The sequence below is a fragment of the Mustela nivalis genome, assembly GCF_964662115.1.
Source record: "Mustela nivalis genome assembly, chromosome: 7".
Classification (NCBI taxonomy): Eukaryota; Metazoa; Chordata; class Mammalia; order Carnivora; family Mustelidae; genus Mustela; species Mustela nivalis.
Window position 1 is genome coordinate 37,468,737 of NC_139026.1, and position 26,394 is coordinate 37,495,130.

Below are 26,394 nucleotides of genomic sequence, written 5' to 3' on the forward strand. Positions count from 1 at the left end.
GTCCTACATAAGGCAATAAAGATCTTCTGAGAGGAGAGTTCCATTTAGTAAGTGCAGAAGGAATAATACAATTAGAAATTAGTTTTTCACTCCTAATAAAGTAAGTGATTTAGGTAACAATCATAAATCCATCCTTAATGATTAGGAGGTAGGTTGAAAGGAATTGGATATTAACAGGACACTAAACTTTCATCCTACAGATTATTTGTTGGTTATAACAAGGGGGAAAAACCCAACTTGCCGATGTAGGATCATGCTGTCACTATAACTAAACCCACTGATCAATTTTAACATCATTGAAATGTGACAACCAGATATTATATGCCTCCTGATGAGAGGTAATTTAATCTAGGCTGCCAACACCTGCAAAATAGCCTTGCCGAAAATGTTAATTGTGAATATTCAAACCTTTAGATCTTATTTCTAATTTTAAGAAAGTAGAGGAAGGAATAAAAATTAAATCATTCCTAGAGAAAACAAACAATCAGAATATGGGACCACCCATAGAACAACTCATGTGGTTGCCTAAATGAATCTGTGGCATAGGGGAAAAAAGAGGAAGAAGAAAAGAGATCGAGAGACACAACAACAAAAAATAATAAATGGACCTCTTACTGGGGTCCTGATTCAGACATATTATGCAGAAAAAAACAGAAGATGATTTGAAAATATGTAGAATATTATATATTAAGGATTTTATTTATCATTAATTTTATTTAATTGTGACAATAGAAATGCTCTTATTAAAGAAACATAGTAAATAGTGGAACATAATGCATTGTGTGATTTCCTTCTTTCCTCCCTTTCTCTCTCTCTTTTTTTCTTTTCTTTTGTTTCTCCCTTTCTTCCTTCCTTCCTTCCTTCCTTCCTTCCTTCCTTCCTTCCTTCCTTCCTTCCTTCCTTCCTTTAGATTTATATTTATTTATCTGACAGATAGAGACACAACGAGAGAGGGAACACAAGCAGTGAGAGTGGGAGAGAGAGAAGCAGGCTCCCCGCTAAGCAGGGAGCCCAATGCAGGGGATTGATCCAGGATCCTGGGATCATGACCGGAGCCCAAGGGAGAGGCTTAATGACTGAGGCACCTGGGCACCCCTGTGTGATTTACTTTAAAATACTTCAGAAATAAAGGAACAAATGTGTAAATAAAACAAGCGTAATAAAATGTTAAAAACTATTACATTTAATTAGTAAGGATTTAGGGTTTCATTATACTATTCAAAACTTTGTGTAAGCTGCATTCATTTCTCATCCCCTCTGCTGCCAGGATCCTGAGCCAGGCCACCACCCTGCTTTGCACAAATTATTGTATAGATACCTAACAAGTCTTGGATTCACCCTTGTGCTCTTCCCATTTATTTTCAATACAGCAAGCAGGAAGAGCAATCCTTTTTATAACATTACCTTTCTAATTAAAATCCTCCTCATCTCTCACAGGGAGAAGCCAAAGTCCTTCCAATGGCCTCTGAGATCTGGTCCCTCATTAACTCTTTGACTCCCTGTTATCTCTCTGACTTCTCTTTCAATCTCTACCTTTCTCGCTCTGCTGGAGCCAGACTGGCCCCCTTGTTGTTCTCAGAACATATCAGGTCATGGGGCATTTGCACCAGCTTCTTCCAGTGCTTGAAAAAGTATTCCCCTTGTATACTCTGAGTAGCCATTTCATAACCGTTGAGGGTTTGCTCAAAGATCACCTCAATGAAGCCTGAATGGATCAAATATATGTGTTCTTCCAAACTTCATATGTTGAAGCCCTAACCCTCAGTATGACTGTCTTTGGAGTTAGGAAGTCACTAACATTAAATGAAGTCATAAGGGTTGCGCCCTAATCCAATAGACTTAGTGTTCTTATAACAAGAGACACCAGAAAGCTATCTCTCTCCCTCTATGTGCATAGATTGAGGAAACAGTAAGAGAACGCAGTAAGAGGGAGATCTTCTGCCAGCCAGTAAGAGAGCCCTGACCACACAACAAAATGACTGGAACTTGGTTCTTGGACTCCTAGCATCCTGAACTGTGAGCAAAATTTCTGTTGTTTAAGCTATACAGTCTATGGCATTTTGTTATGTTAGCCTAAGCAGACTAAGACATCATTCTATTTAAAACTGGAAGCTCCAACTTTCTCACTTCTGCCTTCTGCCTTCTACCTCAACTGTACTCCGTTCTACTTTTTCTTTTCTCCATTGCTTTTACCACACTTTAATATATCTTAAAATACATTTATTATTTATAGTCCTCATTGTTCATTGTCCAGAGTGTAAAGCTCCCTGAGGACAGGAGTTTTTGTTTTATTCAAAACTGTATTCCCAGTTCTGAGAATACCAGATACATAATAAATGCTCAATAAATTGAACATTCATTAGTAAATTTGCTAAATTTACTAATGAATATAAATATTAGTTTTGAAATAGACACTAAAAATTTTCGGGTTAAAGATCAAACATTGAAACAAATAAGAAATGCACGATATTTATCATTTACTTAGAAACAACTATTACAATTATAACCATTTTTAAGTTACATGAGTTATCATTTAAAATTGTCCTGTAAAAAGTATTAAAGTTAAGTGACAAAATAAAATGGGTTAACTAACTATGTAGCAGGTAAGAATTGGTGTTTTAATTTTTCCCCCCTGGATTGGTGCTTATGAAATGTTAACAATAGTAAAAGGTTCCTGTGGCTATTTTGCCTGGTGGATTCAAATGAATACTGACTCTTAAAAACTGTTTCCAGAGTTTCATGGACATCTAGAATCTCCAGCTAAGTTAGGAGACTGGACAGTATTTTAGATACCCTCTTTTTTATATGTTAACATGTGAATGGCTTGTTTTAAGAATTTTCATATGCTGACTCTAATTGGATGTTTATGGGAAATACATGAAGATGAATAAAGAATCCTCTTTATTAGGTAATACTTAATCATTGGACCTTCGAACCCAGTGGGGAAAAAAATGATTTCATAGACCACAAAAAAAATGTTTCAGATTAGATTACGGTTTCAAAGCACTAGCCAAGTGAAGTGAGGAAATGACATACAATATATTAATAAACAGTATGTAATCCTTTTGGACACATGTATTACAAATGTACTAGTAGGAAAGGACAAAGTGTACCATGACTGCTGAGCACAAATTCTGATTCACTGCTATGCATATACCCACAGAGCATTACTGTCCGAAATGAAGTCACTTCTCCAAATCCTTCCATATGATATGGAATTCTTTCACTTGAAAAGAATTCTCAACATGATTCTCTCTGTAATAAGTAGAAGTCATTTCCTGACCAAACTTAAAGTCCTAAAAAAGGTCACATTAAATTATGTTTTATTTGCCTAATAAAATGTGCTGCTGTAATTAAGCAAACAATAATTATAAAGCACTAATTTTTCATAAGTGTTTTTTGATTGAAATTATTATTATTTCACTTCAGGTGATAAATCTGCTATAAGCCAGTTTTCTAACTCTAAGCGGAAGCTGAATTAAATGAATTATAAAGCTCATTGGACACATCTGGCTCTTGATATAGATGAATGTCATGTGAAAAATCTTCTAATATCATTATTAATCTTAAAAGAAAACAAATTGTTATAACAGAACTCAAGTATAAGGATCTCTTCTCTTTTGGACAGTACTGTTCATCCCAGATGTTCATGTACTGCACAAAGAATTTATTAAAAGTCACTCAATTTCATAATTGAAGAAATGTAAGTTAAAACACCCTAGGGGCACCTGAGTGGCTCAGTCAGTTAAGCGTCTACCTTTGGCTCTAGTTATTATACTGCGATCCTGGGATCGAGCCCTGCATTGGCCTCCTTGCTCAGCAGGGAGCCTGCTTCTACCACCTCTGCCCTTCCCCCACTCATGTTTTCTCTCTCTCTCTCTCTCTCTCTCTCAGATAAATAAAGAGAATATTTAAAAATAAATAAAATAAAATACCCTGGACATATTTTCATGCATCAGTTTGGCAAAATATTAAAGGTAGACAATAAGTAGTGGTTTCCAGGGTGTAATGAAACACTCCTTGTTTAAAAAAAAAACAAAAAAGGAATTTTTGTATCTTTTTGTGCAAAAGTAAAGCATACTCATGTGTGAATCCTAATCTCAAAAAGCTAGGAGAAAAGATGATTAAAAAAAAACCAGCTGAATGTAATTAAGAATGTTGCGAGGAGAAAATGGTACACAAGGACAGTAAGTCTGTGGGAGCAGAAACATCACTAGGAGCAGGGCAACTGCAATGGACTCAGACACATAGCAATTTCCAAGCAATGCGTCTAGTGGTTACAAACACAGAGCTGACCTGAGTCAGGCTGCCTGGCTCTAAAAGCTGGGGCTACCCTGTCCCAGCTCTGTAGCCTCAGGCAAGTTGCTTTAAAGACCCACCTTCAGATTTCTTAGCAATAAATTGAGGATACCTATAAATAGGGGATTTTGTTAATAGGGTTGTGAAGAGGATGTGTAGTTATATATAAAAATATTCATAAAAGCCTTGGCACATTAATAATTATCTTTATTAATAAACATTTCATATTTATTCATCATTCATTCATCTGATTTGCCCTTCCAGTTAGCTGATGAGGTGGGTACTATTATTTTCATTTTGGAAATAAGATTTCAGAAATTAATTTGTTAAAGTAATGAACCCAAGGCTACATAAATTCAATATATGCCCATACTGCTTGAAATATCCCTGTCTGACTCCAAAGTTTATGAGGTTCAGCACCACATTACCACTGCCTCGTTAACATCATAAAACTTTCCTCATTTGTCTGGTGTCTTGGAAGCAAGTGATCCTTTTGCTGCAAAAAAAATACATAGCGACTCCCTACTTCTGCTTCTAAGTGAGCATTTTGGAACTTCTCATTGTTAGCATAGTAATTAAATGAGAAGTGTTATGACAAAAGAAAACAATCACAGAGTGCCTTTGCCATGGGGTTTAAGGTTTCATCTTGCTCCACTTTAATGAAGCCCGGAAAGGTGCAGAAAGCAGTGTCTGGTTTTCAAATCACAGGAATCCTCTATAATTAAACCTTGTAATCAAAACATTGCCGATGAGCAGTTTCCATAAACTGATGTGCCTAACGAGGATTTTTAAGAAGAGTTTAAGACAATCCTTATGAGTTTTGCTAGTAAAAATGCTAATGCTCATTCCGAGTGAAAACAAAATCAAATAAATTGTAGGTATTTTTTAGGATTAAAATAATGGCATATGTCATTTCCCCTGTTTATTCCTACAGGCCATAAAGATTACCCTAAACGCAAACTCCTCTTCCACATACTCATACTTATTCAGCAAAGCCCTGCCTGGTCCCCTCTTACTTGTGTTTTTGTTAGCCCTTTTCAATAAACTTAAATCTTTTAGTTGATCAGTCTATAGTGATTCTTTTACCCCTAATTTTAACTTCCAAATAATAGTATTCATAGGACGCCCAACCACTGTCAAAATGGTCTATCTTGGAAATGTATACTCTATATTAACTTAAAAAGACAGTCTTGCAAAGACTTAAATCCTGAAGATTTTACTTTGCTTGGAGCTCACCGCCTGTGCTATGCTAAATACCAGTGAAGGAATGTGTATCCACGGGTGGTTTGAAGACCTAGATGGGATCCTCACTTCTTTCACTGAAGTCTGAGATCACATACACACATAACTTCTCAGCAGGCTTGTTAGGAATGTTGGGAGCCTCTAGTCTGTTGCAAATGGTATCACTCATCCTAATACATGACATATTTGAGATAAACAAGGACTTGAACATCCATCGTAATATTCTGATGATACCGGAGTGTTGCATCAATGCACTGTTTGCTCCCATTTTCACTGCCATGAAACCATTCTTATCACTGACCAATGTAGAAATATTTATGTTTATTTCCTTTTTGAGTCCTACTACGTCTTCATTGGCAATTCCTCACCACCCCCACCAAACTCTTGTAAGTCCATGGTCTTTTATTAATGTCAAATCATGGATCATGGCCATTTCTGGAGGGTACTCTTTGGTGCCTGACCCATCAAGCTGAATCTGATATCCACAGAACTGTAAGATCTAATAGTCAGGTGTAATATGAGGACAGAAATTGATGGTAGTAAGTCCATTAACCAGCCAGATGACTGGGCTACGTTTCCAGACACTGAGGAATTCTGCTCCAGTGGTCCACTCCATATTCCCAAAGTACACATCTCATTGCACCACCACTCAGGGTGGCACTCCTAACCATTTTCTCCACTCCTGCCTGTCATGGTTTCACTAACTTTAAATGACTATTTTGATAGCAGAACTCATGTGATCAATCCAGAGTAAGATTATAGGGCAGAAGACTAATACAAAACCATTGTTTATCAGAAGAAAATCCATTGAGGAAACTTAAAGGAGGAGCCTGAACAGCTTCTCTTATGTCCCTGGTCTACAAATAATGTACAAATTCTGAAAAATTAGATCACAGATGTACGGGACCGTTCCTTATAACTACCCAACCCAATGGCTTTCTACCTTATATGTTGAATCTACATTTCACCAGTGCTTCCTTCACTAATTTTGACCAGATCCTCTGCTCTGCTCTTTGTTCCACATCTTGCATCCCCTTTAGACTCCTGTTATTACCAGGCACACAGACATTAGTACCTGGATGACTGGGGTGGGGACAGTCATGATTTCAAAGAAGGAATGAGAGAACTCATGGCATATTTCTGTTACCTTCTAGAATTATTTTATTCCACTGAATTGGTGGCGAGAGAAAGGAAGAAAAAGAAGAGCATCACCGAGGAGCACCTTGAAACCACCTGCAGCCAAAATACTAGTTGAGGTCCACCCTCAGCCAGAGAGAACCTATTTGACAGAATGTGAGAAATCACATCCTTGAACATCATGGTTTTGCATGCTTGTCTTTCCCCTTTTTTCATTCCTATTACTCTGGGTGTTGTAACTTCATCTCTCAGAGAACTGACTGAACATATCTTCACATTGATAATCTGCATGAAACCAGCAATCTATGAGAGACATAACACACAAGAAAACTACACAGCGAGGCAACATCTTCAGCACTGTTCCTACAAAATGTCATCTCTGTTAGATACATGAACATGAACACAGACACTTTGTCTGTGTCTCTTATCTTCCATTGGTAAACACACCAGGATCACCCTTTTGTTGTCGTAATAGTTTCTGAATGCTCTGACCTAAAGGAAATGATGTTGGTGCCATCAAGACATTTAGTTCACTGTGGTGGTGTCAGGGTGTGATCCACTCACCTATCAAATGATGAAATACTCCACACCATTTCAAAACCACAAGTCTAGTCAGCCAGATGTAAAATGATTGAATTACTGGGTAAAATTAATTAATCAAACTATTGATTTCATGGAATAAGACAGTTGAGGCAAAGAAATTCATGTTATTCCTCTATAAACATCTATGTAGCCAACCATAAAGCCCCCTTATTTCTTCAAGACTGAAAATTTCCTTAACTAAGTAGAGGTTGCTGAAGCTGACTTTTTAGACTTTAAAACTTCCTCAACCAGAGGAGAATTTCTAACTTAGTATAATGGAAAAATCTACCTTCTTCCAGCCACAACTCTCACTGAAATCTGTTGCAACTCACATTATACTGTGGATCTGAATGGCACACAAAGGTACACATTCTAAGAGCTTGATACAGAGAAAATTGGAAGCTATAATGTATTAGGAGAAATCCTAGGGAAATAATTTTTCCTAAAAAACCGTGTATTTCTATAATCCTTGATTATAACTTATCCAAAAAGAAGTGATTAAGTATTTAAAATTTTACTAACTATAAAATATTACTATCTTTATATACGCTATTTTATTTAAGTCTTTCAAGTGGACACTCTCATCACCATTTTCTAAATAGGAAACTGAGGTTTAGAGAAATTATTTTCTCAAGTGGCAGAGTCAAGTTTTGAATCCAGGTCTAAGTCTTGTTTTTCTATTTGTAATGGTTATGGAATCTGTGCTAGAATACTGGTTGAGCCACTTACTTACTTAATCTGGGCCTTGGTTTCCTCATCTATAAAGTGGAGCTAACAGCACCCAAAAGCTTCTCTCCATCTTGGCACTATTGACATTATGCACTAAATTCTTTGCTGAAAAGACTGTCCAGGGCAATACAGGATGTTCAGCAGCCTCTCTGGCCTCTACCCACTAAATACCAGTAGCTTGGCCCATAATTGTGACAACCAGACAACCAAAAATGGCCACAGACATTGCTACATATTCCCTGGAGAGTAAAATCACTCTGGTTGAGAACTACTGGTATCAATTAAAAGACAGTTGTGAAGAGTCCATTAGTTACTACACACAAAGAGTCTAGAAGATGATGATGATGATGGTAAAGATGGGGGTGGGGAGGAAGTGGAGGAAAACACTTGGCATTGGACTAAACTGTACTTCTGTTTTATTCAGCCTGATTAGGAAGAGATCATAAAAACTCATGAAAGACTTGATTAGAAATAAAATAAACTTTAAAACAGCTGGTAAGTTTCTAGTTTTTAAGATTATTTCAGGAAAACTTCCATAAACCTTTTCCTTTCTTTATTAAGTAAAAATGTTTTACATATAAGATTATATATTAAACAGCCAAGTAAACATTTGCTTAGTATAATGCTAGTAACACATCAGCATAGAACTAACACCATATTGAAATCGATGTCCAGATGTGAATAGATGGAACATCCATCACTTAAAAAAATATCACAAATACTATTTTTTCTTTGTCAGGCTACTTAACCTTGAAATGAATTTATACTTGAGAACATTCAGTCATGGATTAATATATTTACTAATGAATGTTACAACTATGATTACCATGCTGAGATTATCAATGGAATTAAATTACAGAATATATCTTACCTAAAGTCTTAACAGGATCAGAATAATCAGAATCAGTAAATTGTCCCATAATATTTGTGGCTCTAAATTTAAATCTATGAAATAAAAAAAATTAAAAACCAACAATTTGCATGGTATATGACTTTTTTATATGAACAATTTAACAAATTGCAATGAAAAATGCACATTTTTATTCAAGAGAAAATGTATTTATAAGATGCAAACTTGGAAATCAGTTGCCATCCAGAACAATATATCCTATCCTTATGTGAGATGAATAATTATCCTGAACATAAGAGAGTAATTAAGTTTGACCAGACTCGTGAGGTCAGCAGTTTAAACAGATGAAGATTACATCCCTCATAGATTTATTTGGATGAAATTGTTTCATGTCTGTGAAACAGTGTTACACAAACATACCTACAAATACAAAGTATAATAACTGCTATACCTCAACTACCTTTAAAAATACCAGTGATTTGGAATGGTCATACAGAATTATTTTGTTCACATGTTAACAAAGTAAGAAAAATTCTTCTTAATTTTCTGTGTGCACAGAAGTATTTTCACTTTCTATGCATTTATGACATAAGAAACAGAAAATGGTTACAGAATGGGTGATTCTAACATTTTCAGAGATAACTGAAATTTACCTTATTTAAAAATGATAGACATCTAAGCATTTTAAAGTACAAAACCAACTTATATTAATAGGTTTCAGTTTGTAATTTAATCTCTACCCTTCTCAAATTCTCATGATTTTATTGATTATGTGAAGAGTCTGTGTTGGAAAAAGATGCAAAATAAAAAATATTTGAATAAATATTAAATTTTATTTCAAATGAAATATTTGAATAAATATAAATATTAAAATATTTGAATGAATAGTAAATAAATAAAATTTGAATATTAAACTTTGAATAAATATTAAATATTTGAATAAGTATTAAATAAACAAATAAGTAAGTAATTTTATTACTGCCTATGTATAATGATTAAATTTCAGGCAATGACTTAGTAACCAAAGTAACTATACTTATTAGTTGATGATACAATAGTCTATTTTTTCAAATGTCTAACCTTTCTGTTTTTCTAATGTTAACTTGGCTTAGGATGTTTATGAAGAATTTAATAATGCTTTAACTATCAGGCAAACAAGAAATTAGCTGCATTTTTCAAATTTAGTAGTAAAAACTATATTTTGGAGATTAAATAATTTAAAATTAAAATTGACAAATTTTAAAAATTTAAAATTCAAAATGACAAAACACAGTCAATTTAACAGGAGATAAGTGATTAATTTAGCAAAACATTTAATAAAACCAGAATATCAGCAGTAGTATTTAATACACTAGATTATTATGATCTACAAAATGACAAATACTAAAGTGAATTATAAATATTTCAGTCACTAATTGAGTGGCTTGGTAGTACAAAGAGGACAAAATTACTGCTATGACTGATAAACTGAAGATGTCATCAACTAAAAGATTAGGATAGTGTTTCTAAAAACCCGTACATTAGCACGCGTTGCAAAATACTGAGTGAAGAGCACAAAATATTATGTTAGTCATATTATCTTTTACAGAAAGAATTCAGTTCTCCTATCCATGTTCTCCAATTACATGTTTTTCATATTGTTCTTATGTCACTTACCATATCAAGTCATAATTACTTCTAAGCTTGCTTACTTTCCCTACAGAACTATACCTTTAGGGAATGTAAGGACAATATCTTATTGATCTTCACCACATAGCAGGTCATGATACATTATGTGCTTATTGGAAACACAAAAAGATGGGTAGATGGATGAATAAAAGACGTTGACTTGCTTGCTGCCATGATGCATTCGTAAGTGTCAACTATACTTACAAGTATTGCTTTTTTGGTTTCAGAGGTCCATTGCAAACTCTGTCTTCATTGCCAGGAATCATGCACGCATTATCAGCGCCAATGATGTAGATTTCTTCATTGCCACTGAACTTTGTCTTTCCTTCCGTACATGGAGGATTAGGAAAGCCTTCATTTGTAAAATATGGCCTTGGTTTATTAAAATATGCATCATACCACTTTGTTACATTTCCATCATGCTGAGCTATTTTCAGAAAAAAAGGATAAAATAACAAGTAATATATGAAGGTATTTTCACATTTCTGAAGAGCATTTCTATAATTGCATGAGGAAAATCTGGATGCAACATCCGTCACTCTGTGAACCACAAGGGATGATTCAGCTGATCTACCTGGATAAACAGGGAACCCTATCTTTTTCCATTCCACATGACTGAGGCTTTATTGTGGAGGATAACTTCTCAGAGACTGAAAGAACCTCTCTCAGTCAAGGGTAACTCTCCTGTTCATACCTCCAAAGAAGCTATCAAAACTCCATCTTGCCAATATCAAGCAATCCAGTCAGTATATGGAATAAATAGATCACATATTTTAACTATGCCTTTTCTTAATTTTGTCAAGTAATTTAGGTGTACATTAATAATTAATGTATAATTAATGATAATATTAATAGTATTAAGCTCAAAAGTTGTGTGATAACAGGTAATCAACCTTATATTACTAATTTTGAACTGAAATTTCTTTAGCATTCAACAATTCATACTCTAATTTAACAAGATAAGTTAACAGTTGATGATACCTCCTGCTTCTGTTACAAGCACTTGTACATTTTTGATTGGTCCATGATCATCATTGTAGTAACATATTGGCATTCTGATTGTAATTGTTGTTGAGGTCACAAGCAGTTTTCCTGTGGCATCATAAATAGGGGTTGGTTTGGTTTTTGGTCGTGCTGGAGCTTTAAACAAAGAAGAAATACCACTGCAATTGATTTTTTTGTTTCTGAAGAGAAGAAAAAATTTTAAATTCTCATTTCATGCAGGCAATTTATATATAAAATGATGACAAATGACAAATGAAACAGAGTTTTGTTTGAATATAACAGATGGTTAGCAATTATTATCTCCTGAAGTTTTAATTATGTATTTCTTTTTTTTTAAATTATGTATTTCATAATTGCTTGAGATAATGGGGCTCAGGTGTGATTTTTACCCATCTGAGTCCTCTTCACATATTAAAAAAAATCAAATTATTTATGTTCCCATTCATATAATTTTTATAAGTGCATTAAATCATACAATATTTTAGTGGTTTTTTTCTTCTTTTACTTCCTTTAGCTGATTCATCAATTTCTATTCTAGTCATACCAACATCCCTCCCACAGTTTATCCATGCCAAACATATGGATGATATCCCCCATATTTTTCTCCATGTTCACATAACCATATAAAATAGATAAAATCATACATGATAGATTATTCTCACTTTTGATTTTTTTAAATGGGACTATATCATGTATTATAATCACTCCACATATTGCTTTCTTCACTTATGTATGACTTATATAAGTCTTTCTATGTCACCAAGCAGGGGCTAACTCATTCTTTTTAATGATTATGTTATATATCAGGGTGTGACATCATATTTATTCAATCATTCAGCTAGTAATGGGAATTCACTTTTCCTTCTGGTTTTGAACATTTGCTGCAATAAATAGCCTTATATATTTAGTCTTATTTATTGATCCTTTTATTTCTATGGAATAGATTTCCAAGAACAGAATTTCTGAAACAAAATACATAAATATTTTTAACTTTAATAGGTATTACCAGAATAATTTCTGAAAGTGCCATGATAATTCACATTTTACTGTCAATGCATACAAACATCTCCAAAATCAATATCTGTAAGAGCTCTGCTTGTTTCATTTCATCTCATAGCTATATGCGTAGACCAGCTGTTGGAGCACGGCATGTTGCTTAATCAAACTTCAATTTCCATATTTATTAAAATTTTTTTAAAAGCCTCTCAATAATGCCATAAAATTGGCAATACCATTTCCATTTTATAGATGAGGAAATGGCCTTATGTCACATAGCTGTAAAAGGGAAATACCAAGATTTCAATCAAATCTTTTTGGCTTGATCTTTAGCTCATTCCTCTGTAATATAAGGGCTATAATAATATTAGAAGTTTAGGAAGTTTATTGGAGGAACTACCCATGAAGAGTCAAGGAACAGGGAACAGAAGTAGGCGGCAAGAGCCTTTAGACCCCAGATCACAGGTTTAATACCTGTGTGAGACAAGAAGGAAGGAAGGATTCAGCAGCAAGAGCCTCAGATTTCAGGGATTTCTGGAAAACTCTCAGCCAGGCCACTGGGGAGTCCCTAAGAAAAGGTTTCCAGTTAGAGGAATCTGGCATTTTGATAGAATTATCCAACTGTATATTATGTGTCAAATGCAAATTTAGTGACACTACTATTAACTCAAGGCCACTCCATGTCACCAAAAATAATCATGCATATTATTGGAGAAAAATGAGTCTCTAGCAACCTCACCAGTACCACCAGTACTCACATATTTTTTCTAGACACCTAATCACGAGTCTATCTGTCCTATCTAAGGAGTGGAAAGTCAGAACAAATCATCTCTATCTGGGGATGATCAAAGCAATACACACAGGAAGTTTTGCTAAAGAATTAATAAAATGAAGCCATCATTACCTGCATCCTGACTGGTCTGTCACTGAATAACAAAAAGAGATTAACATGGTATGACATAAGTCCTTCTTTATGAAGTCATTTTGTAAAACAGCTGATGTTTTTGAAGAACTTATGCATTTGCATGTTCCAAGTAGTTTGGAATTAAAAGCAAATCTTAATACTTTTAAATAATACTACAGTTACATAAACTATCATTGATGAAAAGACAAAACTTACCAGCTTCATCTTACAGGGTATATTTCTTAATAGTACTTAATAGTACTAGTTTCTAGGCACTGTCCTAAGGGTTTTCAGAGATTCTCTCTTTTAATCTTTACAACAATCTGTGAGGTAGGAACCAGCCTTATCTGCATTTTACAACTTATAGAGGTTAAGACACTTGCCCAAAGTCTAACAGATATCAAGAGGCCAATCCAGGATTCAGTCTCCATAGTCTGATCTGGCTCGTTTAATCACTCTGCTCTGCTGTGCTTACAAAAGACTAAGAAAAGTTACTCTTTGCTTCAGAATGAGGAGCATTCTACTAACGGTCTGTATGTTTCATTTTTTTAATCTCTGTACTAACGGTCTGTATGTTTCATTTTTTTAATCTCTGCAGGTTTTACTATAGATTTTTAGAGAGATGGCACAGTTGCATGTATGTTTTCAGTCAGGAAGAGAAAGAATCTGAATGACTGACTAGCCCTAAGTTTTTCTTAACAATCTCTTTTGGTTTTCATGGATCGTTTTGTGTGAGGGAGGCAGACTTAAATCTTAATTATATTTTCTATAAACAATACCTGTCAGAATAATGAATTGATCGATCTACTTTACAGTCAGAATCACAAAGCGGAATATATGGTAGTGCAGTAAACATTATCTGATTAAAAAAGAATTTTACTTTCAAGATAAAGATCAGTCAAGGAATTTAATTAAGACTAGTCAAAGTCTAGCCATGGGTAATTTAACAATGAATTTTCAATAAAACTACAAAACATAATAACAGACTATAAAATTTGTCTTAGAAAACTTTAAATTCAGAGGGAAAGAATGTAAGATAAATAACAGGTGGGCATTCTCTTTAAGATGGTAATTTGCATTATTATTTAGACATTTTAAATATAGCTTTAATAAGCAGAGTTTATCACTAAATGTAGGCTTATTATTGCATATGTATCATTTAAAAGCTTGACTACATTCTTAACTCTAATAATAGAATTCAATTATAATTACTCTTTGATTAAGACAACAATATTTCACAGGAAGGCAGTTCATGTCTGTACCTTTAATGTCCATGGTTATTCTCATCTGAACCTTTGGCCCTGCGCCAGCACTATTGATTGCATAAACCTAAAAAAAGAGAAATATCTTGTTACTATTTTTATCAGGGTCATATGTAATTTTAAAATAATTCTATTTTTAAAAACAAACATAGCCTATTTATTATATTTTTCTTGCACTTACTCAAATGAATACAATCTGTGGAGGAAGATCATTCATAACAAAGTAGTTTTTCAAACTATCTTACAGTACTAAGGCCTGAGAACAAAGGGTGAGTGACTTCGACAGCCCTATCATGGTGACCAGGAAGGATGTGGCTTCACTTTGAACCCGTGGGAGGAGCAGAGGCAGAAAAGCCCCTAGGTCTACACTCCTTCATCTACTCTCACATCTGCGCCATCCCTCTGTAGCTAGGTAACTCTGGCTTTCTTTAAATCCATACTCAAGACTTTCTTTTTTTCCCCTTCTCTGAAATGAAATCCTATTCCTTCAACCTCCTTGTTTTCCTGTATTAAATCATCCCTCTGAAAGTTGGCCTTTATGCCCTTTTTCACCCCTGCCCCGAAGTATCCGACACTATAACCTGCATAATGGAGCATATACACATAAAACATTTCTGTTTGTATAGACAGAGGGTGATTCACACAAATGGGGATCCTTTCAATTCACTTAATGCTTAAGAAATTGTAGACAGAGAATCTTTTATTTACTTTATTTTGCTCTATAAAAACAGAGACTATATTCTTGCCCAATCTCATTCACAAACACAATTCAGAATATAATATGTGTATTGGAACTAATTGACTTGTTTTCTATACTTCCACTCTATAGATACTTACAAAACTAAAATTATAGTAATATATATGATGCAATGGGCATAGTAAACAGACAAAGCCTAAAAATGGGGTCAAAAAATATCTAAAGAAAATATTTATTGGAACTTGTAAATTTAAGGAAAGAAGTATTAGGGTGCCTGGGTGTCTCAGTTGGTTAAGTATTCACCTTCGGCTCAGGCTCAGGTCATGATTCCAGGGTCCTGGGATCGGAGCCCGACATGGGCTCCCTGCTCAGTGAGGAGTCTGCTTCTCCCTCTCCCTCTGCCTTTCCCACCTCATCCCCTCCACACCACCCCCCTCCCAACTTGTGTTTACTTTCTTTCTCTCTCAGTGAATAAATATTTTTTTAAAATTTTAAAAATGGAAAGTGATATTATGGTGTGCTACATTATTTTTACTTCTTTGTGGTACAGCCTAACATTTAAGTGAGATAATAAATGAAGTTAGGTATGCTTCTCAAATTGCATTGTACAAAGAAGTCACTTGTAAACCTGTTAAATGAAGATATGCAGGTTTTGTTTAAGTAGGTTGGGATGTTATATATTGTTAATAAATTCCTTGGTGTTGAGGAGCTATAAATTGCATTTTTTGAGCAGTAAGTTAGATAACTTTTTTACTATTAAGTTTTTGCTATTTTTTTTAAAATTATGAATTAGTTCTACTTTGTTTCCTATTCTTTTCTCTTATCCCAAAAGGCAAAACTCATGGAGAACTCACTGCTTCCTATAACTCTAATTCTTTAAATCTTACAATAATCTTATAAAGAAATCATTATTCTTATTACTGTTTTTTCCTTTTTTTTTTTTTTTTGGTTTCAAGTTTTTATTTAAATTCCAGTTGGTTAACATATAGTGTAATATTAGTTTCAAGAGCAGAATTTACTGTTTTTTGTTTTTGTTTTTGTTTTTGTTTTTGTTTTTTAGATAAAGAAACTGAGGTACAGAATTGAGGCAAGTGCTCAGAAGCAAATCACAGAGTCAGGATTTGAACTCAGATCAGTTCATTCTTCTAACCACCCTCCCTCTACCTTACAGAATAAAAGTCCATATAATGGGGTGTGCAATAAGAATCCTAGCAGGACAGATACATATATTAAAAATATATATATATATAGTGAGTGAAGGAAGAAATGAAGATATGCAGGTATATAGATGTAATATAGAGAAAAACATAAACATATATATGAATATAAATTATTTGTAAGTGTTCTGATTACATGATAATCATAAAAGAAGGTAGGAAAATTAATTACTAAGCTACTTCAATGTTATGTTGCTTAAAAGATGATATTCTGACCATATAATTCTATTTGCAAAGTTTAAGACATACTATAAAAACACATTTTTGAAATAAATTGTGTGAATATCTGTATGTCTGTAAACACACATGGATCATTTAAAATTGGGATGTAAAATGCTTAGCTTTAGTAATTATTATGTGAAAGGTATGTGAATTTCAAACATGTAAATCGTTGTTTCTGCCCTTTGCCTTTGAAATTTGCTTTTCCATTCTCCATTTTCCATTTATAATCACACATAAATGGCCTCCTTTAGGTAGAATCTCTCTTTACATATCACTGCTCTCTTGCTTTTAACATGCATTTTTCCCCCTTTATTTTATTTCTGGATTTCTACTAGTGTTGGATGCTGAGTTTGCAAACTGACTTTTTAAGACAGGAGAGTCATTAAAAGCTACGGATGCTTACACTGATATTATACGTGTGTCCACCTTTTAGTCCTTCCAACATCGCAGTGACGGATGTGTCCGTTTGCTGGATAATACTGAGGTTGTGAATCTGGACAGCGGTAGGATCATCTTCTCGGTACACTAAAGCTTGGTATACTTGGATATTTCCATTGGGTTGAGAAGGAGGAAGAAACGTTAACTGGAATTTTGTAACCTCGTCTGGTATCTTCTGAAATGTCATGTTGTTAGGTGGATCCTTGGGGACTAAAATGAAATATTAAGCAATTAGTTTTTAAAACTTTTTGTTTTTCTTTTTAATCTCCATTTAAAATATGTGTTAAATGTCTGCTTCTAAAATGTGTTACGCCCGGCTAGCTCAGTCGGTAGAGCATGAGACTCTTAATCTCAGGGTCGTGGGTTCGTGCCCCATGTTGGGCGCTATGTATCCTTGGGCACCTGGGTGGCTCAGTGGGTTAAGCCGCTGCCTTCGGCTCAGGTCATGATCTCAGGGTCCTGGGATCTCAGGGTCCTGGGATCGAGTCCCACATCGGGCTTTCTGCTCAGCAGGGAGCCTGCTTCCCTCTCTCTCTCTGCCTGCCTCTCCATCTACTTGTGATTTCTCTCTGTCAAATAAATAAATAAAATCTTAAAAAAAAAAAAATAAAATGTGTTACACAACTTATTTAAACCATGTATGCTACGGAGACAAGCAAAATGGCTGATATGTGTGGGCTACAGAAATCATAATGGTGATTCAGTTAGTTTGGTTATTTATTTTGACTTTTACATGTATTTGTTTTTATATAGAATGCATTCCCATGACTTTTGTACTGCTTATTTAAAGATAATGTAGACTCACAGGAATTTGTGAAAGTGGTGCATACATACCCCTAGAACATTCCCCCGACTTTTACCAGTGGTGACAACTTAACTAACTAGTTTTATATCAAATCTCAAACCTGGATATTGACTTTAGTACAATACTGTTAATTAGATTCCAGGCCTTAATCGGGTTTCACCATTCTTGCATGTTTTCATAAATGTGTGTGTAGTTCTCTGCAATTTTATTCCATGTAAAGATTCCTGTAATCATTACCAGAAATAAGGTGTAAAACTTTTCCATTTCCATAGAGAAACCTCCCCGGCTGTCCCCTTGCATTTGCACCCTATGCATTCCCAAAACACGAACCATTGTTCTTCATAGTTCTGTCACTTTAAGGAAAACAACAGCATAATGCTTAAATTCCATCAAGGTTGTTGTATGTATCCGTGGTTCATTCTTTTTTTTTATCACGGAGCAGTGTTCCAGTTTTTGGATACACCAAAGTTTGTTTAATCATAGAAAAGCATTTGGGTTGTTTCTAGTTTTTCTGTTACTTCTAATAAACCTGCTATTAATGCTCATTTACAGCTGTTTGTGTGAACATAAACTTTTAATTCTCTGTGATAATTGTCCAAGAATATGATTGCTAGGTAATGTGCTCTAAGTGCATGTTTAGTTTTATAAAAGGCTGCCAAACTATTTTTCAGTGTGGCTGTATCCTTTTGCTTTCCCACTAACAATGTACAAGAGATCCAGTCTCTTTGTATCTTTGCCAGCATTTGGCATCATCACTGTTTTATAATTATTATTTTATCTGTTCTAGTAGATGCATAGTGATATCTCATTGTGGTTCTAGTTTACATTTCCTTAATAGCTAATGATGCTGAAACTCTATCTTATCATGAGTTTATTTGCCCACTGTATCTCCTCATGATGAAATGTCTGGTCATGTCTTTTCCCAATTTCTAAATGGAATTTTTTTGAGTTTCGAGAGTTCTTCATATATTCTAGATATTTCATCTTATTTTTGATAAATAAAAATTAGCCTAATACACAACAGCTAAGTGTCAGTGAATTATAATGAAAGAAAGTGATATATGTGAGTATGAAATTAATTTATGAATATAAGAACTAGTTCTTGCTGTACTACATATTAGTGTTCTCTATGTAAATGAATGACTGCATGAGTATATTTATTTTGATCAAACTGAAATGGATATATCTCCCATACTAAGGGGATTTCCATGAATAAGGCTGCTAATATTTGGCTAGCAAAGCTCGGATGCTCAAGCTCTAGTATTTTTATTTATTATTTATTATCTTATAAAATATCTTTATAGGTAAAACTCTGCAACAAGCAAAAAAAAAAAAAAAGCAAATAATAACGGTGGGAAAAAAAGAGGAACAGATAAATATGGTATAGTGCCAAATATCAATATTAAGTAGAAAAATGCATAGCTAAAGTGAAAGTTAAATTGGCTCAAGATAGATGTATTGTCACATTTGCTGTTATACATTTCTATGATATAAAAAATATGTTTTCTTTTAATAAGAACTCTTTCTAAAAAATCAGATTAGGTTTAAGGTTGGATAAGTGAAATAGCTCTCTGAATGCTGGAAAGAATTTCCCATTTTCCAAATATCTTTGGTTTTACCTCTAAAATTCTACTCTTAGAGATTTAGTAATAATTTATTTCACCATGATATCTTTGTGAGGGGTAGCATTTGACAATCAGTACTTTACGGTATGAGTGTGAATAAATTCAGCAGCAACTTTCCTCCCAGGTGAGATGTGGGAGAAGTACAAAGTATAAGAAAGTAAGTATCTGGGCTATATGTGGCAGCCAAATGGAAACAAATGAAATTTTAGGGTGCTGAGGATATCTTCTAATGCAGAACCATAACTTTATAGACAATAGAGCATATAACATAATGAAAAGACTAGCTAAAAAACATGTTTTACCTCCCATACTTACCTTACAGAGAGCAACAAATAAACTATAGCAACACTTCCCTTCATGTGCTCTTTCCAAAGATAAATCTGGTGGCAAAGAACATCAGGAGTCTGAAGGAGGATAGGGCAAGCAAGTTCTGGGAAGCTGACTTTCCACACTTAATTCCTATTGGTTACAAACTTATTATTCATTCAGACCCTGTTTGTAGGAACTCGAGGACATCTGTATGGATTCTGACATTTATTAAATAGGTTATGTAATAAAAACACGTCATTTGATTAGGTGAGAAAAACAGAGAAGGTAAGCATGACCAGGATTCTAATTTTGAATTGCAGATTATATAATGATAAACTATTACTACTTTAATGTGCATTTAAATCATAGAAATAATTAAAATGGAATTTTACATGAAAAATTATTGGCTACAGACCATTTGAAAAATCTTCTCTTAGGCAAGGTAACTCAATTTCTGAAATATTTAGTGTTTAAATAAATACAAAAAAATACAATTAGGACATTATTATGAGCTAATTTGTTTCTGTATTTCCCAGAACCAATTATTCTACATAATTCCTCTTTGCCTAAAAAATGTAAATAGAAAACTTCACGTTTATCAGTTATGGCGAATCACGGAATTTTGTATTTTATACACTTAAAAAATGTCTTGTAAAACATACCCTTTTTAAGCGGTGGTATGAGAAATTCTAAAAAAAAAAAAAAAAAAAGGCACTTAAATCTCAGTCAGCTTTTAGCAGTGATGGGCAATATGCCTTACCTGATTCTAAAGTCGTAACAATCACTTCAGCGCTTGACTTTCCTTCTGCATATGCAGCACTTATGTTTCCAGTGAATGCTGTGATCACCACAGAATACCTTGTGAATATTTTCAAGTCTTTAATTTCTATGGTCTTATTTTCCTCATTTGACTTGATGAAGGAAATATTAAATTCATCACTGTCTACCTATAGGAAAAAATAGCTAGTAATTAAAGGAAGTTAGTTGCACTTGAGATCCAAATCACCAAAACATAATACTACAAAGCTACGTGTGGTACACTTATCTAGCCAAGATTTAAATTAGTTTTTTTCTTGCAGTCAGATTGTCCTGGGAAATCTAAAGTGCCACTTTAACAGTCTACTTAAAAGCAATTATTTCAACAACTGAAAGTAAAAGAAAAAAAAATAAACTAAGCCATCACAGTCAATCAATCCATCTAATGAACAAGTAAGTATTATCTCTGTGTCAATGAAACTCTAGTTTCAACTGCATTTTTTATACCAACATATAAAGTATTATTTGTTTGAGGGGTAGAGGTCTGTGAATCATCAGTCTTACACAATTCACAGCACTCACCATAGCACATACCCTCCCCAATGCCCATCACCCAGACACCCAATCCCTCCCACCTCCTCCCCTCCAGCAACCCTCAGTTTGTTTCCTTAGATTAAGAGTCTCAACTTCAATGTTTTATAGGAGAAAGAATACAGGTTTGGGTAATTAATCAGTAAAGGTTCAAATCCCAACTTGGTCATGTAATAGTTCCTGTAGCATTTGACAAATCACTTATGTTCTCTGTGTTTTACTTTCTGTGTATGTAAAATTGCAGTAATAATATCTATTTAGTTTGGTGAGATTTAGAAAAACAGATCTGAAGTAGTTGGCCCAGAGAATTTGATTTTTTTTTTGACTATGACTTACCAAAAGGAAGCACATTTTGTAATATAACTCAGGATGTGTGTGTGTTTATACTCTTATATGTATACATATACACACTTCTTTACAACTTGAAAACAATTTCTAGAAATGCAACTTCTTTCTGAAATGCACTTTGATATTTTCTTCTCTTTGAAATTTACTCCAGTTTATTAAAAAAAATTTGGTCATGAGTGCAGTTTGAAAAACTCCCATCTAGCACTAAGCATGGCACTGGATGAGGAGACAATCGTGGATGTTATAAGTATTAGATGAGCAAAAATGAGTATCCTTAGGTGTATTAAATATAGTCATATAGTGTATTCAAACATCGTCTGCCTTTGCCTTTGATGCAGAGTCTGGCCTATTCATTGCAGGTATTCAACATAGCTAAAGTTTCTAGCAATACAAAGAAGGGATTTTCCAAAAATGAACAACAGAAAATTTGAAATCCTACAATGCATGCTACTCTCAGGTATCCAAATCGAAACACTTAAAACCAGATTGTGTACACTGTTCACACTACTAAGTTCTTCTCAACTTGACCCTCCCTTGAAACTTTGGAAGATCTTTTGTTCAAAATACTCTTCAAATGCCCTTTTCTAAGAGCTTTTTTAACTTAAAGAAGATGTTGCTATGAGAAACACAGTAAAAGGCTGACCAATAATGTAAGCATTGCAAAGTCAAATAGATTGTTCCCACCTTAGAGCACTGAAGGCAGTTGCCTCCTTTCTGTAAAGTGGCAGAAAACCAAATCAGCATAGAAATACTATTGATCAAGTGCATGTACTCACTGGTAGGAAGTGAGTGTGATTCAGTTAGCTCTCAGCATTTAAACATCCCTTAAAAATCTAGCTTTTAAAATTTTCCTTAAGACTACCCTTATATTGGGACACCTGGGTGGCTCAGTCAGTTGAGTCTTTGACTCAGGTCATGGTCCTGGAGTCCTGGAATCAAGTCCGGCATCAGGCTCCCAGCTCCATGGGAAGTCTGCTTCTCCCTCTGACCTCCCCTCTCATGTTCTCTCTCACTCTATCTCTCTCTTTCAAATAAATAAATAAAATCTTTAAAAAAAAGGATTAAGTTTATGTTCATGCTCGGCAAGAATTACCTAGAGATGAGTGACAGTTGACTCCTATAACGCGGCATGAGTCTTCAAATCACCATGGCTCTGCCCGACTGACTGAAGTTTATCTTACTTGACTGACCACCATAACTATATGAATTCTGATTTTATAGAGTTGGTGAATTCCTCAACATTCCACAGTTATTTCGTAGCTCAAATAGAATTTGCTCCCAAGTCTTTCAAGAATTCAGAACTCTCTACACTACTACACTGGGCCTGATCTTATAAAGTCAAATTAAATTATTTCAATGTCTTCCATTAAAATAGGATATACCAAATATTGAGTAATAAAAAGTGACATAATATGCCAGTGTTCTACTATATCTTAAAAAACATATATAATAAAATCCAAAAAGAATATTGGGTCTTCAAATACAGAATGTACCAAAATTCATTTATATTCTTCACTAAACCTACTCTGTCATTGTTATTGTTAATCATTATTTGTTTGCTTACCCAGGACTGAAACCTCAGATCTTTTGGATTCATTATTTCCCTTTTACCAATTCCAAGCTTGTTTGCTCATATTTTATTTGATCATCTATTATTATTATGAAATGTGCCCCATTATTTTTTCAGTACAGTAGTTTTATAGGCAATGTCAAGCCATTAGACTTTGATTCTATTTTCTTTCCTTTTCCTACCCCATTTGCCCCCTTCCCCACCTGGCACACCTCAATTCATTCCTCAAGTCCCATAACCAATATAACCTCCTCTGTGAAGTCTCCTATGTATTGTACGCCACTCATAACAGGAACTTTAATTACTTTGCTAGTTTATGGTCCAAAAAAACCATTTAGCTCACATTCTATGATTAGCTGTTTGCATTTTGGTGTCTCCCACTACAGTGTGAGCTACCTAAGTTCTGCATCCTTATTTTGGTGAGCAGAAATGAGAAATAGTTGTTATTTTGAAAACAAACAAACAAAACTAACAAAGGGAACAACAAACAAGGGACCACAAAAATGCATGAATTTATGATAGTATCATCCAGGGTGATACCTCTGCCCATATATCTTTAAGACTATCAAGTTTTGCTTGAGCCTTTTAGGAAGAGAGTTTTATGACCCTGTGACTAGTATTTGGCAAAGGATACAGCGTAAGTCTTAAATTCAATGATATGTGTTCTTCCCTGGCCTAGGAGCCAATGATTTTTGAAGACAGATAATTATGTATCCATGAAATGAGCTACAGATAAGCTCCATAAAGACAATGTCCATATCAGACTTGTTCCAGGTATCCAGCACCTAGCACATTTAAAACCATGACAGCCTAGTTCCAAGAACCCTGGGGTAACTGAGAAGTGCTACAATCTCTTTGAATTCTTGTTATCTTTGACCCAAAAGGTTTAGATGGTCATATACTACAACTTGGCACATTTTATTTTCTACTTGGTGGTTTTTCCTTTCTCCTATCACACTACTGTCTGCTGGGTGTAGTCATGTCTCAACCATTTAAGAAGCCATCATCTCTGTGCTTCAACCCCCCTTTATGCAAAATGAAGATAGTATATTTACAGCAAAATATTAGAGGAGAGGCTACTGATAGAAAGTAAACAATTACCATGTTAATCATCCTTCTCTTTCCCTCGCTCATTTTTAATATCTTTAAAGAATACTAAGAGAGTGAGGTTATAAACCACTTTTTTAAAAAAATTATTTTCCCTTCCTTTAAATATGATCAAATTTCAAGAGAAAACTGTTTTCATTAATAAGGTGTCTTTTGACAGAACAGAGCGTTCTCATTTTATAATTTGCTTTTAATACATATTCCCAGAGTGCTTGTCATGCGTGTTGATTACTTTTGGCTAATTGTGAACTAAGTCTTCACAAATATGCTCTAAAAAGGAACATAAACAGAAGACTGAGTGGGAGTCCAAATGCAACAATAATCCCTTAAATTTTCTTTTAATCATGACAGGTCTTTTGAGAGAGAGGCACTTCCATTTTAGAAATAACACAAAGACACAATAAAACTATAAACATTAGACAAAAGGTAGGTAGAGAAAGCACGGAAGGGGGAGGAAAATCTACTGTAAATTAATTATCTGACTCAGTGCATGAGATGTCACGAGAAGAGAGTAGTCATCAGGCCCAGTAAAACCCAAGCAGGGCCCTCATGAGCTTTTTCCGATCCTAATCCTAGCTTACACTGCATTATTTCCATTGGTGAGCACCTGTTAGGTGAAAGGCTTGACTCTCACACCTGGGTTTCCTTCTGTCTGGATGGCTCCTAGGCTGGTGACTTCAGTGGCCTCTTCTTCGAATGTCTGGATTCCCCAGGATTCAATCCTCAGGTTAGTTCTTAACAGAAGAGGTCCTTATGTGACATGTCCTGTATTTCATCTCATCCCTTCCTATCATTGCAACTACCATCTGAATACCAACACTTCCCAGATTTGCAAATTCAGATTTCCTCTCCTGAGCTCCAGATCTAGATACAATAGTGCTAAGGGAGTATCTTCATCTGGGACTCCTGGGTATCTCAAACTCAGTACATCTAGTACTGAATTCATTCCTTTCCTTTACAATTCTCTTTCTCTTCACATTTTTCCAAATTCTGTATCTTGAAGTCATCCTCAATTATTCCTTTCACTCACCATCCACCAAAATTTTTTTTCACCAAATCCTGTAGGTATAAATGATTTTCCATTCCCTTCCCTCAATACATTTCCTCTGTCCTTATCGTCCCCTGGTTGGATTTTGCACTAGGACTGCTCTGTCCTCTGCAGTGCAGCCAAGCTGATCCTATAAAATAGAAATCTATATCCCAGCACTGCTTTAATTCCTCAATTGATACTCCACCGGGTTTATCATGAAACCCACATTCCATTAACCGTTGTACAGTCTGCCTTCCTAATCTAGTTTCTCTCAGCACTTTTCTTGAATGCTTTGACCACGGATTCCTGAACTGCTCACTTCTTCATGAATGAATCTTAATTTTCACACTGTTAGTACCATTTCTTCCTCATGGCCTGCTTCAGGTGTTTTTTGCATTAAGCTCTGATGTTACCTCTTTGGGGAGCTATTTCCCCTAATGTCTTCTCCCTTCACCTTTCGTATTCTGAGTTTTTTTTTCACTGTATTTTTATTATTATTATTATTGTTTTAAAATAAGGAATGTTTCATGAATTTGCATGTCATCTTTGTTCAGGGCCCATGCTAATCTGCTCTTTGTCCTTCCAATTTTAGCATATATGCTGCTGAAGTAAGTACTTTTTCCACTGTATTTTAAATCAGTGTATTATTATCAGTTTAACCACCTGTTTACATACGTTATCTAAAACCTGGGGATAAATATGATAATCGTGCTTATAATACTTTACTTACATTTATTAGGCCTTATTTACATTCACTGACCCTCAACTCAGGCAATGTTTAAAGTACTTTATGCATTATTTTCTAATTTAGTCTTCACAAGATCTCTGTACCCTGAGCACTATTCTTGATCTTTACTTTATAGATTTGGATACTGAAACACATACAAGTTAAGTAAGTTGCCCAAGGACTAACAGAGCTAGGATTAAAATTCCAATAGTCTGGTTCCAAAATGTGTATCCTTAATCACTCTCTATACTGTCTTTTGCAGAAGGTAAGACACACCT

General features: G+C 34.6%; 1 protein-coding gene across 1 annotated transcript in view; it reads right to left on the bottom strand.

Annotated features, from left to right (window-relative positions):
- PTPRQ (protein tyrosine phosphatase receptor type Q) overlaps positions 1-26,394 on the bottom strand; it is a 198,273-nt gene that overhangs the window by 43,068 nt on the left and 128,811 nt on the right. Inside the window, exons 28-33 of the mRNA XM_082742760.1 lie at positions 20,748-20,934; positions 17,214-17,458; positions 14,675-14,741; positions 11,489-11,647; positions 10,712-10,934; positions 8,847-8,934 (exon numbers count right to left, since the gene is read on the bottom strand). Of these exons, the coding sequence (XP_082598886.1) occupies positions 8,847-8,934; positions 10,712-10,934; positions 11,489-11,647; positions 14,675-14,741; positions 17,214-17,458; positions 20,748-20,934 (969 nt within the window). The remainder of the gene's footprint in view (positions 1-8,846; positions 8,935-10,711; positions 10,935-11,488; positions 11,648-14,674; positions 14,742-17,213; positions 17,459-20,747; positions 20,935-26,394) is intronic.